At 42.7% G+C, this 20,906-nt stretch overlaps 1 protein-coding gene and 1 pseudogene across 2 annotated transcripts; both read right to left on the bottom strand.

The window, feature by feature from the left end:
* Nucleotides 1-1,216: 1,216 nt before the first annotated feature.
* Nucleotides 1,217-14,428, bottom strand: LOC122641490 (annotated as a pseudogene).
* LOC122641489 (protein WHAT'S THIS FACTOR 9, mitochondrial-like) lies at nucleotides 1,256-2,602 on the bottom strand. Of its 2 annotated transcripts, XM_043834744.1 has the most exons (2): nucleotides 1,431-2,602; nucleotides 1,256-1,388 (listed from the first exon to the last, which is right to left on the bottom strand). In XM_043834744.1, the coding sequence occupies exons 1-2, from the start codon at nucleotides 2,570-2,572 to the stop codon at nucleotides 1,331-1,333; spliced, it is 1,200 nt and encodes a 399-aa protein (XP_043690679.1). In that variant the 5' UTR covers nucleotides 2,573-2,602; the 3' UTR covers nucleotides 1,256-1,330. The 2 variants fall into 2 exon arrangements, with proteins under 2 accessions (XP_043690679.1, XP_043690678.1); XM_043834743.1 differs by having other exon boundaries at nucleotides 1,256-2,602.
* Nucleotides 14,429-20,906: the final 6,478 nt, after the last annotated feature.

Below are 20,906 nucleotides of genomic sequence, written 5' to 3'. Positions count from 1 at the left end.
GAAGGGATGTATCTCCTTAATAAACTCAATTAAAAAATCTCAGATGATGGGTTCAATTTTTTCTGCTGGGTCATCACAGTGAAGAATGGAAAGTATCTCAGGGTCACACTTCCCTTGATCCAACATCATTGAGAAGTTTAGTAGCATTATCAAACATCTGGAATCATCCTCTGTTGCTACAATGGTTCCCTCTTTGCACATCCTCTGCTATAACCCTTCAATCCCAATGGCTTCAATTGCTATCTCAAGAGTTGTGCTAGGTCTCTTGACCAACAAAGAACTTCTGAATGTGCATAGAGGTTGCGCTTGCTCACAGTAAATGAGCTTATATCCCAAAAAACTACTCACAATGAATGAGCTTGGATCCCAAAAACAGTACTCACAGTAAATGAGCTGGTATCCCAAAAAATTATTCACAGTGAATGAGGTTGTATACTTGTATCCCAAAAAAGTGTTCACAGTGAATGAGTCTGTTTCCCAAAAAACTACACATAGTGAACGAGCTTGTATCCCAAAAAAGTTAATCACAGTGATTGAGCTTGGGTGAAATTGAACAGTTGGTCGCCTGTGAAAGAAGAGGGAGAGAATGGAGAGAAGAGGGCAATCTTACCATTTACTCTTAAAAAAAATTTCACTTACCTTTGCTTGCAAGTCGCCGGTAGAGTAGCAGGTTACCAGAGGAGTAGTAGGTCACCGGTATATGAGTTGCAAGTCGCTGAGGGATATCAATGGTGCTTGCAGGCAAGGGTTTTGGAATTCTGGGTTCTAACGATTAGGGGGTTTAAAGATTCAATGGGTGGGTTGTTTTTGTAAAGATATAGTGAGGGTTAAAAATGTCTTTTGCATTTTTAAGCTAACACCGTTAAGACTTAAAGGGGACAGATGTAGTTTCGAACAAACATGGTAGCGGAATTTTTATCACCTCCAATTCGCTGCCCCCTCCAATTCCCTCCAATCCCTCACATAGGAGCATAAATGACCACCCTACCCCACCTTGGGCAGTGTGTTTGGGCAGTGGGTAAGGTGGTCATTTCAGCTCCTATGTGAGGGATTGGAGTAGCCCAGCTCATATTCATGCGAGGTTGGGCTAGCAAGAGTCGTTCCAACTGCTAATGGAAAGTGTGCAAAAGCCTTGGACAGAGGCATTAACTACAACAAAATATTTACTTAGCAAACTGAGGAGAAGAGAGCGAAGGAGAAAAAAGAACAACTAAACTATTCAAGGGGCATTTTCAGATATGTGAGGAGAAAGTCTCCTAATGTCTGTCTTGTTACAGTTTCCAGGTTCAGATTCATCTGGAACTTAATTTACAGTTCGTAGTGAATCCCACTAGATTGTTATTTGCGACTCAAGTTCCAAGTTCACTTGTCTCTCCCTGGCTTCAGAGCACATGCCATCGTCTAAGTTCACATTCCCAACCCCCATAAACTTCTTCTCAGGTCGTCTGTTTTTCAAGATAAAATCAGATTCCTTCATCAATCTGATATACTTCTTCCTCACTTCCAAGATGGGATGAGCTTCCATCGCTGAATCATCATTGTAGGGTTCCTTGAGAATCGCAGTGCAAGTCTTGTTCCTCAAAGATAGGTAAAACATGTGGGGATGACGTTCAAACGCCTTGTAGAACTTCTGGGGCAAATCCATATATGGACGAAGACAAAAAAGCATCTTTCTTTGGACAGAGTGATCAACGAATAGGCTCAGCAATTCGTGAAGAACACCTACAACCCGTTTTTCAGAGATATCGCTGTTCGGATTCAGATTGGAGGATTCTTCATAGGGAGACACATATGGAAGCTCCTGAAATTCGTCTAACCAGTTGGAGATCTTCCTCTTCAATCTCAACCCCTTGGAAGGGAAAAGAGGGTAAGAAATTACCTCCGTACTCTCACCTCTAGTAATGGCGTTCTTCTGCATTACGGAGAGCATCGTTTCTCCATCTGGGTCGACAGTCAACCATTGAAGCCCATCACCCATGTCCATTAATCTGAAAGAGGAATCCAGATTCGTTTCTGGATTCTTCAGGAACTCATCCAGCACCCCAAGATACCATTGAAGCCCTCGAATTACATTTACTGGAAGCCTCTTCTCCTTACTCATCAGTACCAATTTCTTCAGCCTGACAATAATATCAGCCTTTCGATCTCTATAAACCACCCGCTCTTCTCTATCAAGATCAATGGCTTCTGGGGTCAATCTAAACCAGGGAAGATTGTATTTTGGTCCAGTAAATTCTTCGAAAACAGAAGGGTATCGCCTGAGAAAGCTTGAAACTTTACCTCGAACCCCCAATTTGAATCCACTCTTGGAGATGGCGCAGATGGGGATGCAACGGTCGGGCTCTTCGGTGATGCAGTTTTTTAGGGAGATGAGAGGTTTGAGTTCAGGAGATCTGTGAATGATTTCAATGGAGTCATAGAAGGCGTCCTTCTTCCATCTCATCTTCACATCTACATAGTTGGATTTCTGGGTGAAGCTGAAACTGGGTTGTTCTTCATAGAGAATCAGTGATTTCCGAGAAGAAAAAAGAAGTCTCTTCAGCTTCCTGAAGTGTGATTGATTGAAAATCATGGATGGTAATGGTTTGACGACACTCTTAGGGTTTGGGGTTTGATGTTTACTGGATCTGAATCCTACCAATTTGGTGTTTACTGGATTAGAAACTACTGATAAGATCTTAGGTATTCAACTTCCCACTCTGAATAATATGCCAGACGGTTGATTTGGGTTTGGTATCTTCTGTGTTCAATCTTGCTTATCAGATCAGAGTTAGAACAACATGAATCCTTTCTCATCATTCAGCTCTATACATTCTCTGGGTTGCCAAACATGTAATTACAATGTCAAGACCTCCCTACATATCTTCAAAGACCATTTGATAGCTCATCAAATGTGCCATTTGACCATCCTAGGACATCTCACTCAATTATGGAATCTTGAAATGCTAAGAGTTGACAGGAAGTAGTGTAGGCCCCAATCTGATCCTTAGTTTGGAACTAGAATGTGTAAGTTTGATTTCAGAGGTAGAGGGCAATTGGACACAAGCTCTCCATCTTGCCATGAGTTCTTCTAAATAATGCCGTTCTAGTTGTCAGAATCCAAGATTTGTTAGTCCAGGCCACATTTCAGAGCAACCAAAACCTGATGCAACAATAGTGCTTGGCTCATTCTGTCACCATAAAAACATCTCCAAGCTTCAAACTTCTGCAAAATAGCTCCGAATAAGATATCCATGGAACAAAGGAAGGTGCATTACTGATTTTTCAATAGATGACATGAACTTGCAATACAATCACTTCTAGACAAAAGAATATAGAACACCATAAAAATGGAAGATCTGGAATAACGCAGTCTAATTTCCAAGACGAATTCTGAAAGAGAAAATTCTGCATAAGCAGCAAGACCCATCAAAACTTTGCAGATCAGAGTAAAAAACAACTAAAAAATGGAAATCACATCACCAGAAAGCGATGAAGTTGAACAACAAAAAGTTATAAAAACTAACCACATGAGAGGAGAGAGAGAGAGAGAGAGGGTCGATACGTGACTACCTTAGTCGCTGGAGATGGTATTCAGTCGACGGTTGAAATTGTTGGATTGGAGAGCTGGAATTCCAGGGAGAGGGAGACTTCTGAATCTCTTCGAGAAGACTCGACTGCCCCGACGCGCCGTGGGAGATCGACTCGCCGCCGGAAGAATCGCCTGCACCGCCTTCAAGCTTCTGCCGCTGCAACCACTGCACCCTCTGATGGCCTTCTCCCAGACGGACTGCTCGTCTCTGCTGACCAGTCTTCTGAACCTGTCAATCCTCTTGGAAGCAGCGCTATTTCCGCTGATTTGTCGCCTGTTACCGCTTAACAGTCACCTCAAGGGCCGCCCTCCGATGATACGCCTGTGCTGGATACCCTCATCGAGTTCCCTCCTTCCCAGATTTGGGTGTCTGCGCTCCGCTCCTGCTTCAGTCGCTGCGAGTTCCCTGCAAGAGAAAACCAGCCATTTTCGTGACAACTCCTTGGTCTTCGACAACTGCGGATCTATGATGTATACCCCCCACCCCTTGGTCCCTCCCTAATGACCAAACTGCCCCCCCTTTTACCAATCCCTCCCCTCCCCACGTGGCCTCTTTCTCCCATTTCCCTCCCTCTTTCTCTTAATGACTTAATGTCGGCCATCCGTCCCCTCCTAGCAGGCCCATCTTCACGGCCCATCCCCATTCCTTCATCCACCCCTCAGCCCACCCCCTGGCCCACCCATCCCCTCTTTCAAGCCCAGCTTCTCAACCCACCCCATCTTCATCTCCGGCCCGTCCCTTGACCCTGTCTAAAAACCTTTTCGACCCATCTCTCACCCCTCCACTTTGGCCCAATTCAAATCCTTTTTCTCCTACAATCTCCCTATCTTTCAACCACGAGCCTATCTATACAAAGATACCTACCCTAACCCGTTACCCTCAACCCTTTCCCGTTCCACCTCCGAACCCCTCATCCCCTCTGTTGACACACCCCTCCTCCCCCCCTTTGCTGCCTCCCTCTTCCCCCCCTCTCCCACCCAACTAACCTTATCCGCCAAATTTCATCCTTTCCTTCCGGGCGTGGCCTTGCCTCTCCCCCCTTGTCGTCCTTTGGTTCGCTACCCAATGGTTGCATATGCCCGCAGGCGCTATAAGAGCTCCCCTCCTAGTATCTCGCTCTCCCGTTCGACTTAGTTTCCATGTTTTCCGGTTTTATTTAGAATGTCCGTGGCCTTAACTCCTTGGCCAAGCATCTTGAGCTTCGTTCCTTCATTAAATCCTCAAATTCTTCCTTCTGTGGCCTCCTCGAGACCCGTGTCCTTCAGGAGAATGCTTCCCGTATCGCTGCTTCCGTTGCCCCCTCCTAGTCCTTTCTCTCTAATTACTCCCACTCGCCCTCTGGTCGGATCTAGATTCTCTGGGACCCCTCCAAAATCCATATCACCCTTTCCCACTCTTCCCCCCAATTTGTTCATCTCTAGCTCTCTTTTCACAACCCTCCCTCCCCCTTTTTCATAACTGTAGTCTATACTTCTACTCTTGCCTTTGATCGTCTGACCCTCTGGTCCGATCTCGCCCTCCTTTGCCCCGGTTTAGACTCCCTCCCTTGGGGCATTGGCGGAGATTTCAATGTTATCAGTTCCCAGCTTGAAAAATTGGGTGGTAGGCCTATTGATCTCTCGGCAGTCGACCCCTTCAATGATTGCATTGAGGATCTTGGCGTTGATGATCTTCGGTGGTCAGGTTCTCCTCTTACCAGGCACAACCGCCGTGTTGGCCCGGACCGCATAGCTTGCAAGCTTGACCGCTTTCTTGTGAATGAGCCTTGGCTCTCCTCCCATGCCTCCTTCCTTCTCCAAGGTCTTTTTGACCACTGCCCCTGCCTCATCTCTCTCCAGCCTTATTCCTCGTTTGGTCCTAAACCTTTCAAGTTCTTTGATATGTGGACTTCCCACCCCCTTTACCTCTAGACCATCAAGAAAGCTTGGCTTCTCCCGGTCTCTTCCCCCTTTCTCCCTTTGGTTGCCCTGGCTCATAAGCTCCGCAACACCAAATCTGCCCTTCGGCGTTAGAACCTTTCCACCTTCGGCAATATCCCTTCCCATCTTTCTGATTGTCGGTCTGACCTCTCCTCCATTTAGTTTCAGCTCCAGTCTAACCCTCTCAACCCAGCTCTCGCCGCTGAGGAGAAGCGCCTCTCCACTGATCTTTCCTCTCTCTCCCTCTCTGAGGAAAGCTTGCTCCATCAGAAATCGCGCTCTAAGTGGTTGGAGCTTGGTGACTCGAATTCTGCCTTTTTCCATCGCTCCCTCAGAGCTAGGAAAAATCGGAATTCCATCACCCTCCTTGTCGCTTCTGATGGAACCCACCTCTCCTCCCCCCTAACATCAAAGATGCTGCTTCCTCTTTCTTTTCCTCCCACTTCAACCCATCCCTTCCCCCCTCCCCTTTCCCCCCCTCTCTCATTGACAAATTCATTCCCCCCGCCCTCCATAGCTCTCTCACGACCATCCCCTCTAATGATGAAATCTCTCAAGCTATCCTTTCCCATAAGTCCAACAAGGCTCCTGGCCCTGACTGCTTTAGTATGGGATTCTTTCTCAATCATTGGGACTCCTTTAAAGGTGAGATCTTCAAAGTTGTCCGCAGCTTCTTTTTCAAACCTGGCCAGCTAGCTCAGATCAATCACACTTTCATCTGCCTCATCCCTAAAAAGGACGGGGCTTCCTCTTTGACTGACTTCCGGCCTATCTCCCTCTGCAACCTCATCTACAAGTTCATTGCCAAGATCCTTGCCAATCTGATCAAGGGAGTCATCCCTTCCCTTGTCAGTCCCAACCAATCGGCCTTCATCTCCGACTGAAGTATAGCGGACAACATTATCCTCTGTTCTGAGATTGTTCGCGGTTTTGCCTGCAAATCACATTCTTCGGCAGCCCTCTTGAAAATTGATCTTCACAAAGCCTTTGACTCTATCCTTTGGGACTTCATCTGTGATGTGCTCTCCCTCATGGGTTTCCCCCTGTTTTCGTTCGCTGGATATTCGCCTATATCTCCACCCCTTCCTTCTCTGTCTTGGTAAATGGCTCGCCTACCGATTTCTTTCGCTCTAATGTTGGAATCCGCCTAGGCTGCCCTCTTTCCCCTTTCCTCTTCTCCCTTGCCCTGGAAGTCCTCTCTAGAAGCCTGCAAACCAAAACTGATCTCCACCTTATCTCCTCTCTTCCCAGGTGCAAGAGCACCAACCTCTCTCATCTGGCCTTTGCTGATGACCTGATGATATTCTTTAAGGCGTCTCACACCTCCATCTCTGCCATCATGGACTCGCTTCATCTCTTTGAATCCCTTTCTGGTCTCAGAGTCAACCTGCTGAAATCCAAAATCTTCCTTCTTGGTACCCATGACTCCACTAAAGAAGCTCTCCGTCTCTTAACTGGCTTCTCCATTGGCTATCTTCCGGTTATGTACCTTGGCCTTCCTCTCATTCCTGCCAGGCTCTCGAGCCACCACTGCACCCCTATGCTTGACAACATTTCGCAAGTGCCTCCAGCTCTGGAAAGGTAAGCTTCTCTCCTACGCGGGTAGGCTTGAATGTATCCGCTCGGTCCTCCAAGCCACTTACATTTATTGGACCGGCATCTTCTCCATCTCCTCCTCCACCATCAAGGCTATTGAGCGAATCCTCTGTGCTTTCCTCTGGAAGGGTAGCGACACCCCGAGATTTCTCCACCCTGTCAGCTGGAAGTCTATCTACCTCCCCAAGTCTGAAGGTGGTCTGGGTATCCGCCGCATTCGTGATTTTAACACTGCGGGTCTCCTTAAACTCCTCTAGAGAATCCATTCCCTCCAAGACTCCATCTGGGTCTCTTGGGTCCACTCTTATCTCCTTAGATCAGACTCCATTTGGACTGTGCCCATCCATGCCGACTCCTCCTGGATTTAGCGCAAGATCCTTTCCCTCCTACCCCTGGCCCTCCGTGGTATCTCTTCTTCAATTTCCAATGGCAATTCCACCTCTCTTTGGCTTGATCCTTGACATCCTGCTGGCATCCTCTATAACATTCTTGGCCCCAGGTCCATCTCTTACTCTGGCCTCCCTAAGGCTGCCCCTGCCTCCTCCCTCATCTCCTTTGGCTCTTGAACCCCTCACCCCTCCCTTAACCCAGACATCATCTCTTTGATCTGGGCGACCCTTCCTCCCTTACCCCTCCTTCCCTCCACCTGCGTGGATAAGGTTATTTGGCTCCCCTCACCCTCCGATTTGTTCTCCTCCTCTTCTGCCTAGAACTTCTCTAGGGTCCCTTGTCCCCCCGTCCCCTGGCACAACCTTGTTTGGTTCAAAGACCATTTCCCTCGCCATAGTCTTACTATTTGGAGAGCCCTCAGATTTTGTCTGCCCACCCAAGCCTTCCTTAACCACCGAACCATCCCTATTGCTCCCGCTTGTATCCTTTGTTGGATTGGCCGTGAAGATATCCCTCATCTTTTCTTTGACTGTCCCTTCTCTACCACTATTTGGAACACAGCTTTAGCCTCTATCTGGCCGCGCAGTAGAAGGACCAAGTGCTTTGATCGCAAATGGTTTTGGTTGCTCAATACCTTTCCAGGAAGCTCTATATGCGACACTATAGGGAAGCTAGTCTGCAGCGCAGCTATCCACCATATCCGGATGGAGAGGAACCTCAGGAGATGGACTTCCAAATCGAAATCATTTGACGCGATTTAGAAAACCATCTATTTTGATGTGTCCTCTAAGCTCAGCTGCATCCGTCATCGTCCCTCCACGGACAACTCCAGCAATAGACACATTTTGGATTTTTTGGGCCTTGATTCTGCCCTTTTGCGGTCAGTCACCTCTGCGTATGCAGGCTTGCTGCCCCCCTCCCCCCCTTTTTTTGGTTGGCTGTTTGACGGCCTAGTGGGCTTTTTGTTCGTGCCCCTCTTCCCTCTTTGTATTTTGTTCCATTGTTCTCCTGTCCCTGCCCCCTCCTAGGGTTTGGTAATATATTTAATTACCAAAAAAAAAAAAAGATGCAGTGGAGGCCGGAGAGAGATGAATATCTGAACTTTGAACAGGTAAAATCAAAGCTGAAAAATAAACTTTAAGCCTGTATGGAGTGATTTTAGCTACACCAGTCATGGATTGTTTCTTGGTGATTTGTGGTCAGAGACAATTCTCTAGGCTCATCCATAGGCAAACACAAGGAGAACTACCCACATTTGTTGTCTTGACAGAGTCTGTTCTCATTATGTTGAGACTGATACTTTGACTGCTGCTCTTTATCCACATTTACATCTTAGATTCACAAATTTTAGTGAACCTGAGTTGTAGTCATTCACGCTAGATGGTGACATATTATCTGCAAAATACCCAATATAAATATCAGACCATTAACATGATCAAATGCTAACATAAAGAGAAACAAAGGGAAGGGATGTATCTCCATAAAAAACTCAATTAAAAAATCTCAGATGATGGGTTCAATTATTTCTGCTGGGTCATCACAGTGAAGAATAGAAAGTATCTCAGGGTCACACTTCCCTTGATCCAACATCATTGAGAAGTTTAGTAGCATTATCAAACATCTGGAAGACATCCTCTGTTGCTAAAATGGTTCCCTCTGTGCACATCCTCTGCTATAACCCTTCAATCCCAATGGCTCCAATTGCTATCTCAAGAGTTGTGCTAGGTCTCTTAACCAACAAAGAACTTCTGAATGTGCATAGAGGTTGCACTTGCTCACAGTAAATGAGCTTATATCCCCAAAAAACTACTCACAATGAATGAGCTTGGATCCCAAAAACATATATCACAGTAAATGAGTTGATATCCTAAAAAATTACTCACAGTGAATGAGGTTGTATCCCAAAAAATTGTTCACAGTGAATGAGCCTGTTTCCCAAAAAACTACACATAGTGAATGAGATTGTATCCCAAAAAAGTTAATCACAGTGATTGAGCTTGGGTGAAATTGAACAGTTGGTTGCTGGTGAAAGAAGAGGGAGAGCATGGAGAGAAGAGGGAGATCTTACCATCTACTCTTAAAAAAAATTTCACTTACCTTTGCTTGCAAGTTGCCGGTGGAGTAGCAGGTCGCCAGAGGAGTAGCAGCTCACCGGTGGATGAGTTGCAAGTCGCTGAGGGATATCAATGGTGCTTGCAGGCAAGGGTTTTGGAATTCTGGGTTCTAACGATTGGGAGGTTTAAAGATTCAATGGGTGGGTCGTTTTTGTAAAGATATAGTGAGGGTTAAAAATGTTTGTTGCATTTTTAAGCTAACACGGTTAAGACTTAAAGGGAACATATGTAGTTTCAAAAAAACATGGTAGTGGCCTTAGTTTCGAGCAAAACACAGGGGAGGTTTGTGTTGGTAGAACCGTGGGTTAGAGAGAGGAAATAAAATAATGGAATAGCTTGTATTAACTGATAGAAAGGCCCCTCTATTTATAATAGAGGGGAAGTTACAAATAATAGAAGCTAGGCGATGTTGGACTAAAACCCACATAGCCGACATAAGCTAATAACACTTAATAATAGAAAAATACCTCCAAAAGGACCAGAATACCCCCACGGTATTCTGGAGTACATTATTCTAACACTCCCCCTCAAGCTGGATTGTACAAATATGAAAGAAGGAAGATCCAGCTTGAACTAAAAGAAAAAAACTCTCTCTATAACAATGCTAACACTCCCCCTCAAGTTGGCGCATACAAGGTACTAATGCCCAACTTGAATAAAAAATGGGAAAAATAAGTTGTAGCAGAATCCAGCTGCAAAATATATGCAACACCCAAATAGACCTTCAAGAACTTGAAAAAAATGGAACTTCAAATCTGGACAAACTTGATCAGCAAAAAGCATCTCTCACCAATCTTTGTCCAATAATGAATCTCTGAATTATAACCTTGAAGATAAGTACCTAGGGTAGCCGTCAGATGAATCAAACAGCAGTAAAGACCAAGTAGCGGAAAAAAACAACCAGACTGTAGGATCTCATATGGGCAGGCAATAACCAAACATCTTCAAAAACTTTAAGGCCAACCTCCTCCTTATGACAAACTTTACCCCAATAACAAAGTAGATACCCATTGGCAATGGTGAAACCTCTAACCTTCTATGTTTTACCAAGTGTCCCTGCATGTTCTGCTCTTTGCAATGGCTGCAGGTATACTATATATAATCCCCCCCTCATGTGTAGTGCACGTGGACATAAGATAGATGATTTAAGAGATAGGGCAAAGAATAACATTTCAGAATTTTTCAATGGCTGCCAAGTGTAAGAGAAACAGAAGAAATGGCAAACAAGAGAATACCATAATCTTCCAAGGTGTTTATGGGTAATGTCAAAGGTATGTTTCGGGAGGTGGTGAAGGAAAAACAGCAGTGGGATAATGAAGTAGGAGTAAATCATGCAACATATAAAGTGCCAACCATCTTCCAATGATCAAACAAACACTTTTGATGGAAACCCCTGCAGGGGAGAAACTCATAACTCTAATATTCAAATCTGAGAAGTATACAGATCTGATTTGAAGTAAGGAAATACTCCATTCTTCAAGGCTTGATCAATCTTCAAACAAGGAGGAACAATTGTGTGAAAAACTCTAAGGTATAAACTCCCAAATGGTAAACAATGCTAACGAAGATATCTGGACAGCAATGAATGAAAGTAGCCTCAACAAAACTGGATCAGATCTGAATCAGTAATTATGCTAGGATTCAAGCTCCAAAGTGTGTTGAATTGGAACCAGAAAAGCTCCACACAACTGAATAGGTTCGTAGGTGCAGCCAATAACCATGGAACACACTAAAGTAGTCCCAAATAAGTTGAGCTCCAGGGTAGCAGATTCGAGTCTTCCATAACGAAAGAAATTCGATCTCCAATAAGAGGAAACTCAGTCACAATCATAGGGCAATAGTATTCCATATGAAGGCAGCAATAACACATCAATCAGTCATGCTTACAGAAGCCAATCAATAATACTAGCCAGGTAGGTAGTGAAGCTCAAAATAATTAGCAATTAGAAGCTAAATAACCAGACAAATCCATAGGTAGTTGAAGCAGCTAGCCATAGAGGAATAAGTAAGAGAAATAGGTTGTAAATTGAAGAAACCAAGCCAACAGAATGAACCATAATTTTTACTAAAAAAAACCTGATGAATGATGCTGAATAATGGGCTGAATACTCCTCTGATGTTTATAAGACTCTCCTCAAAAAATCAGCAATAGTAGACTGCCCTAACCCTTAGATCGATTATAGCCAGGGTTTTGTAAAAAACCCTGAAAGGGAATATCGATTGTAGGGAAGGGGGCTTCAACAAAAGTGAGGATGACTTGTCAAAGGTGCTGGCTTATTGTAATACATGCTGACCACAACTGTTGGAATGGATCTCCAGTTCGAATGATCAATCTCCTTGGTAATTGAGACTTGATCTTCATGTGGCAGAAAAACCAAAAAATTGCAGAAAAGGAGGGCAGCAGCTATCTTATGCAGTAGACCTTTTCAAGCCATAAATAGTTGAAGTAGAATGTCCTTCTTGGTGGTAGAAACACCAACAAAAAACTCCAATAGCAGCAAACAATCGTAACCCTAAAAATCGATATGGGTCAGGTTTTTGAAAAAAAACCTGAAAAGAAAGATCGATAGGGGTTAGGGGTCTTCAAACTCTTGGAAAGAGGCAAATACTAAGGTCGAGTGGTCTCTATAGGTGGAGTAATCATCCCTCAAAAAAGGCAACAAGAATGCAAACTTGTAACCCTAATGTCGATTTGAGTTAGGGTTTTAACAGGGAACCATAAAAGGCAGGATGATAAGTTTTTGCTGTAGGGACAGATCCAGCCATCTAATTGTGTTCAAACTGAGGTCGATTAGGGCTTGGATTAGTTGGGAAATATCCCTGAAATATTGGCTGCATCTAACAAGGGAAACCCCAAAATCGGAGTCAGGGTTTTTCAAGGTGAAATCAATTTGGGAATTTAGGTTGGAAAAAAATAATAAAAGATGGAGATAAAGAAAAAGGGAAGTTAAGTTTAGGAATAGGGTAGAATAGGACTGGAAAAAAAGGTTGCATCAGGTGTTCCTAAATTAGAGGATCAGGTTCATAGAGATCTAATCTCAAAGAAGGGGAACTCCAAATCGCAGATGAGGCTTCTAGCAGGTTTTTTTTAATAAAAAACGATAGAAGAGAAGGAGGGGGGGCAGCAACTAAATCATCGATATTATGTTTACCTCATTAGTGCTGCCCCCTTTTTTTAGGCTGAAAGGAAGAACAGGGGAAGAAGAAAATCGAGAAAAGCGAAAAGAAGAGGAGAAGAAGGGAGAAATAGGGTTTTTTTTATTTTCTCTCTAACCTAGATCAGACCAGCTCTAATACCATGTTGGTAGAACCGTGGGTCAGAGAGAGGAAATAAAATAATGGAATAGCTTGTATTAACTGATAGAAAGGCCTCTCTATTTATAATAGAGGGGAAGTTATAAATAATAGAAGTTAGGCGATGTGGGACTAAAACCCACATAGCCGACATAAGCTAATAACACTTAATAATAGAAAAATACCCCCAAAAGCGGTACATTATTCTAACAGTTTGAGTAATTTACCCTAGTTTTTATAATATACCTAAGTAGTAGTTAGTTCTAATATACTAGTCTTGGCTTCAGGAACACCCTGTAGCACAATTGTTATCTTTTGGGATCACTTCTATACCTCAAAGCGGTGCTCTTATGGCAAAATAATAGACCTGGTCCATATTTAATCTGTTACCAATACTACCTTCGCTAGTTGTTCACCAACCTTTGTCATGGTCAAGGGGATCATATTCATGCGAGGTTGGCTTAGCAAGAGTCGTTCCAACTGCTAATGGAAAGAGTGGAAAAGCCTTAGATAAAGGCATTAACTACAACAAAATATTTACTTAGCAAATATTTCTCCAATACACTAATACAACAAATGTTCTGTCACAAATAGAGGTGACAAATGATACTGAGGAGAAGAGAGCAAAGGAGAAAAAAGAACATGTAAACTATTCAAGGGGCATTTTCAGATATGTGATGAGAAAGTCTCCTAATGTCCGTCTAGTTACAGTTTCTAGGTTCAGATTCATCTGGAACTTAATTTATAGTTTGTAGTGAATCCCACTAGATTGTTATTTGCGACTCAAGTTCCAAGTTCACTTGTCTCCCTGGCTTCAGAGCACATGCCATCATCTAAGTTCACATTCCCAACCCCCATAAACTTCTTCTCAGGTCGTCTGTTTTTCAAGATAAAATCAGATTCCTTCATCAATCTGATATACTTCTTCCTCACTTCCAAGAAGGGATGAGCTTCCATCGCTGAATCATCATCGTAGGGTTCCTTGAGAATCGCAGTGCAAGTCTTGTTCCTCAAAGATAGGTAAAACATGTGGGGATGACGTTCAAATGCCTTGTAAAAGTTCTAGGGCAAATCCATATATGGACGAAGACAAAAAAAAACATCTTTCTTTGGACAGAGTGATCAACGAATAGGCTCAGCAATTCGTGAAGAACACCCACAACCCATTTTTCAGAGATATCGCTGTTCGGATTCAGATTGGAGGATTCTTCATAGGGAGACACATAAGGAAGCTCCTGAAATTCGTCTAACCAGTTGGAGATCTTCCTCTTCAATCTCAACCCCTTGGAAGGGAAAAGAGGGTAAGAAATCACCTCCGTACTCTCACCTCTAGTAATGGCGTTCTTCTGCATTACAGAGAGCATCGTTTCTCCATCTGGGTCAATATTCAACCATTGAAGCCCATCACCCATGTCCATTAATCTGAAAGAGGAATCCATATTCGTTTATGGATTCTTCAGGAACTCATCCGGCACCCCAAGATACCATTGAAGCCCTCGAATTACATTTACTGGAAGCCTCTTCTCCTTACTCATCAGTACCAATTTCTGTAAGGGTATTTATGTAATATCCCTTTATATGTTCTAATATAATCCTACTTGTATTAATGCCCAGGCTGTGAGGGGCAATCTAGTAATTAGCCCATCTGACCTAAACCCTAGTTTTCCTATATATACTAGCTGGAGGCAACAGTCTGGGTATTCCAAACTAGATACTCAGGGTGTAATGCTTTAAGCAACCTTGTGCTTAAACCCTAAACCCTAACAATCTTAAAGCATTAGGTATTTTCTGTCAATCGACTTTGGAGATCGAATTATAGTTGGAAGATCGGTTTTGCAATCCTAGTTTTATTGGCGTTTATCATTCACGGCAAGGTGACCTTTGTGATCGGTTTTAGATTTTCGGATCTACAACTCTGGTTTTGATCGTTTTGACGCGGGCATATCATTCACGAGGGTTTCGTGTCAGGTGTTAATTGCGAAGTGAAAGCCGCGATTGATTCCTGAAATCGAATTTCGTTTGCACCTTCAAAGCTTTGGTTATCGTGCTTCTGTGTTTGTCAGAGAGAACATCCAAAGCTTCTTTATTCGGAAGTTTGCCTTTTTGTTTTCTGATTTCAGAGATAAGCCTTTGTTCCATTAATCTATCAAAAGTGGTTGAACAGAAAAAGCACTTTGATTTGATTGATCATTGAAAAAAAAAAAAAAAAAAAAAAAAAAGAAGTCAAAGCAATCAATGCTTTGAATTGAAAAGCAATTGATTTGATTCTGATTTGCAATAAAAAAACAAAAAAGGAGAGGCATATCAGATTACGTTGGAACAAGCAAAGCTTTGGCTGTTTTGAAAAAAAAAAAGAGGCTTTAGTTTTTTATTTGCTTTTGGGTTCGGCCAGTACTTGTGAGCTGCCAATACTCGCAAGCAATCAACACCTGCACCAGCAGCTTGCATTAGCGTGTACGTTACAAGTGTCGATACCGCTGCACCGTCGCGATCTTTTCCTCCGTCATCTAAATTCAGGGTTCTCCATCTCAGGTGTGACTGTTCCTTGAGCATTTAATTTTTTTTTTTATTTAAACTTTTGCTTGGGCATATAAACAAATCACATAAATATGGAGAAACACGCTGTTCCAATTGAGATGATCAAATTGGAAAGCTTTAGTGGCTCTAAGTTCAGTTCTTGGAAAAGGAGGACTCAGTTTGGACTGAAGTACCTCAATATTTTCTACACTGTAGTAAATAAATTTTTTGATTGTACGGACCTAACTGAAGCCCAATGGATAAGTGATGAAGACTTTTGCAAAGACTACCTATTGAACTGCCTGTCAGATAGGCTGGCAGAGACCTATAGTAAATATGAGACTGCAAAAGAGATTTGGAAAAACCTAGAAGCCCAATTCAAAAAGGAGGAGGACCTATCAAAAACTCACTTGGTTGACAAATTTATGGACTTAAAGTTTCAAGAAGATAAGGAGATACTTCCACAAGTAACAGACTTTGAGAACTTGAGAACAAAATTGAACCAAGAAAACATCCCCGTTGTTGATGCATTCTAAGTGGGTACTGAAGAAGAAACTTAATCCGGATGGGTCTATAGCCAGGTATAAAGCACGATTAGTAGCTAAGGGCTATAAACAGGTGAGAGGGATAGATTATTTTGACATCTACTCCCCGGTCTGCCATTTGGCAACAATAAGGATTCTTCTTGCCATAGCATCTATTGAGCACTATATTGTGCATCAAATGGATGTAAAAACGGCTTTCCTTAATGGAGACCTAATAGAAGAAATCTACATGAACCAACCTGAAGGGTTTGTCATAGAAGGTTCTGAAAAAAGAGTTTGTAAATTAAACAAATCTCTCTATGGTCTTAAACAAGCACCTAAATTATGGCATGAGAAGTTTGACAAGACAGTAAAGAGCCTTGGTCTTCAAACCAGCAACTCGGATAAGTGCCTTTATTTTTTGTCTGAGTCAAACAAGGTCGCAATTATTTGCTTGTATGTAGACGACATGTTGATTCTAGGTTCTGATCTCTCTGTAGTGAGTGACATTAAAGAAACCTTGTCCAAAGAATTCGACATGAAAGATCTTGGTGTGGTAGACACCATTCTTGGAATGAGAGTAAGCTTCAGTGAGCAAGGGATCACCCTTAGTCAGACTCATTACATTGAGAAGCTACTTTCTAGTTGGGGATACAGTGATTGTAAACCGATTGAGACACCCTATGACTACAACAAACGATTGAAACCTAACACAGGTGACACCGTGAATCAGTTAGATTATTCTAAACTGATTGGTAGTCTCATGTATGCAATGAGTTGCACTAGGCCAGACATAGCCTTTACGGTAGGCATGCTGAGTCGTTTCACTAGTAATCCTGGAAAAGAGCATTAGGATGCCCTATCGAGGCTGATGAGATACCTTAAGGGTACTCAAGGCTATGCTTTATGTTATAATGGACATCCTCCAACTTTGGAAGGATATTCTGATGCATCTTGGTGCTCAGATTTGGGAGACAGCAGATCCACCAGTGGTTATGTATTTACACTAGGAGGAGCAGCTGTAGCATGAAAATCCAAAAGACAGACTAGTATTGCTCTGTCATCTATGGAATCGGAACTTTATGCTCTAGCTTCCAGGGAGATGAAGCAGAGTGGATAAATGATCTGATCATGGATATTCCATTGAGGAGTTTTAAGTTAAACTCTATATCTATATTCTGTGATAATCAAGCAACAAAGACGATTGTGAATAACTCACTCTTTAATGGTAAGAGGAGACACATCAGGCTGAAACAGGCCATGCTGAATTATAGAACAGAACAAGGGATTATCACTTTGATTGATGTGAGATCGAAGGATAATACGGCAGATGCCCTAACAAAGAGATTGAATAACAATCGAACATTCAAAACTACGGGGGGAGATGGGGTTAAAGACCATTTAGTCAGGTCTTAACCTAACCCAATATTATTTTGAATTATTCGAATCTCATCTAGCCTTGGTAAGCATTCGGGACAGTTTACATATTTCAGATAACTTAGTTAGGTTACTAAGTATGGGGGTTTGTGAAACCATTCCAAACTTGATGGTGTAGCAAATTTTCATGTGAAGTCTCCTTATTTTGTTATTCCACAAAGGAATATGAAAAATGTCTGATATGTTTCAATGATATTGTGCTAGTCTTTATGTCATTCCAAATTTGATGACATGTCTTTCATAGTATGGTGTACCATTCCAAATTTGATGATACAACATAAATCTATGACTGATATGACGAATACAGTATTCCAAATGGAAACATGGTATGGTCCTTATGATAGAGACTAGATAGGATCGAGTTCTTGTAAAGAAACTTGATGATGATGCTTATTGTTTTTTGATTTACCTTCAGCCATATATGAAATGTACTAAGTTCTTATTGTTGAACTAGATACTATTGTGCAAATGATTGAATTCATAATATCTTATGAGATTCATATTTGACAAATTACAGAGAATGGCGAAGATGGAGGAGAACGGTTGAATCTGGATCTCGATGAGGATGACTTACTTGATGAGTAAAGTCACATGGATTGCCAGGACTTTTCCTTTTGATTATTTCTTTTGGTTTAGCCACTTGCATGTGGAACTTTGGATTTATTGTTGGGTTTAGTTTTGATCTAAAACCCTAGTTTTATTTCTTGAAGTTTACTTATTTCTTATTTGATTTATTGGATTATTGATATTCAATTTATATTGATTCAATTACTGATTGAACAATGGTTCCTATACATGTGTAATGGATATATGTAGAACATAGGAGGAGATTGTAAGGGTATTTATGTAATATCCCTTTATATGTTCTAATATAATCCTACTTGTATTAATGCCCAGGCTGTGAGGGGCAATCTAGTAATTAGCCCATCTGACCTAAACCCTAGTTTTCCTATATATACTAGCTGGAGGCAACAGTCTGGGTATTCCAAACTAGATACTCAGGGTGTAATGCTTTAAGCAACCTTGTGCTTAAACCCTAAACCCTAACAATTTCTCCAGCCTGACAATAATATCAGCCTTTCGATCTCTATAAATCATCCGCTCTTCTCTATCAAGATCAATGGCTTCTGGGGTCAATCTAAACCAGGGAAGATTGTATCTTGGTCTAGTAAATTCTTCGAAAACAGATGGGTATCACCTGAGAAAGCTTGAAACTTTACCTTGAACCCCCAATTTGAATCCACTCTTGGAGATGGCATAGATGGGGATACAACGGTTGGGCTCTTCGGTGATGCAGTTTTTTAGGGAGGTGAGAGGTTTGAGTTCAGGAGATCTGTGAATGATTTCAATGGAGTCATAGAAAGCGTCCTTCTTCCATCTCATCTTAACATCTACATAGTTGGATTTCTGGGTGAAGCTGAAACTGGGTTGTTCTTCATAGAGAATCAGTGATCGTTGAGAAAAAAATTGAAGTCTCTTCAGCTTCCTGAGGTGTCTAAATCTGGGTTCTGATTTTGAATCTCAAATATGAAAATGAGATCGACTCCATGACATTGGCCCATAGACTTTATTATGATTTTGGACCGTCTGATCTACAAACTTTGTTAATATCAGGAATCAAATGGTTAACACAGGAATAAAATGATCGATCTATATCATATATCATATATAGATATACATCATCACATGCATAGATGTGCTGACATGACCATGTATACATCATTACATGCGTGAATTTAGCTCGAACTCTAGGGAGCCCAGCATGCCCGGGGTGCTGCCAACCGTTGGGCTGTGCTGCACACATCCCTAGGCATGCATCGAGATGTGTGCGGTACAACTCAACCGTGGGATGCCCCCTGGCAGCACCCTGGGCATTGGGCTCCCTGGAGACGATCCTGATCTTTATATGCATCAAGTAAGGTGACAAAACCAAATCGAAACCGTTTACTACAATCGAACTGAACCTTGCACACTGAAACCGAAAAAGGCGTTTAATAAATGGCTTCGGTTTAAATGGTTCGACTCGATTTCAGTTTGATTTTAACACCCTTAAGTATAGTCGCGTAGATCATACTAATGAATTTTATTTTAAACATGGATAATTTGATTAAATCTGGAATATTTGGTAATCTTCATCATACTTGTGCTAGGTGTGCAAGTTTGGCTTTGACGGCCCGAGCCTGCCCTAAGACCCTGAGGGCAGGTCAAGGTTGAGGCCTTGGGCTGAGCCCGGCCTAGTCCACTCCAACCCTATCTTCTTCTTTCTTACCCTAGCCCAGCCCAATGTGGCCTTATCTTCATCTTCTTCTCCTTAGCCTGGCCCAACCCCTACATGGCTACATCCCCTTCCCCCCTTCCTATGGTCATGGCCAATTAGGGTCATCCTGGCCTGGACTTGAGGGTGGGCCAAGGTTGGATTTTTTAGGCCCTGACTTAAGGTTAGGCCAGACTAGAGCTGACCTAGCTAAGAGGACTCAGGGTTGGGTTGGGTTTTTATTGCTGCCCTAGTTATAACATCTTGGATAAACCTATGAAAATTGACTCAAATGATGGTGATTTTGATAAATTACTATTACATGAACTATAGAGGTCACATGGCAATTGTAATTTGTACTCACGTCATAAGAATAAAAAAATTCAATGAATCTTGATGGATTCGAACCACTATCTCTTAGGGAATCCCCAAGTGCTCTACCAATTTGAGCTAAAGACTCACATATCATCCGCTTCCGGACTGATGTAGCCACATTCAGCACACAAATGCTTAATAACTTAATGACAGCAAAATGAGCACTCTACGGGTGGTGTCATGCTGCCAAACAGACTTTCAATAAATCAATTGATTCATCATGGTAGAGAAGAAAAATTGTGAATGGACTATACTCAAGCTTCGGATCAATGCCACTTGAAGCAATGAAATCCTGAAAGGAGAAAGTCAGATACCAAGGGCAAGGAACGCCCACATGAAGGCCCTTTTAATGTGGGTCAACCCCGGAATCAGGGGAAGAATTGGTTCCTAAGATCCTATTCTCAGAAGTTGCATAAACACAATCGAGATGTCATCTGAACTAGGGGTGCAAGTTTGGCCTGACAGTCCGAGCCCGCCCTAAGCCCGAACAGGGCTTGGGTTGAGATATACTGGCCCTGAGGGCGGGTCAGGGTTGGAAATTTCTGGCCTTGAGTCAGGGCCGAGCCGCACCAGGATTGAGGCCTTGGGCAGAGCACAGCCCGGCCCAACCCGACCTTGTCTTCTTCTTCATGTTCTTTTTTTTTTTTCTTTTCCATCTTCTTCTTCTTCCCAGCTTAGCCAGCCCATGCATCTCCCTTCCCCCCACGGCTAGGGCCGATTAGGGTCATCCCCGTCTAACCCTAAGGGTGGGTCAGGGTTAGATTTTTCAGGCCCTGAGCCCAACTAAGGGGGCTCAGAGTTGGGTTGGGATTTTAAAAGGCCCGGCCCAACCCGATCCTATTGCAGCCCTAATATGAACAAAACATTCTACGACTGGAGCTTAATGGGGTTATAAACATGAGCTAGGGGTTATT

This window comes from Telopea speciosissima, chromosome 10 (genome assembly GCF_018873765.1).
Source record: "Telopea speciosissima isolate NSW1024214 ecotype Mountain lineage chromosome 10, Tspe_v1, whole genome shotgun sequence".
Taxonomy (NCBI): domain Eukaryota; kingdom Viridiplantae; phylum Streptophyta; class Magnoliopsida; order Proteales; family Proteaceae; genus Telopea; species Telopea speciosissima.
This window is presented reverse-complemented; position numbering and strand designations above follow the sequence as displayed.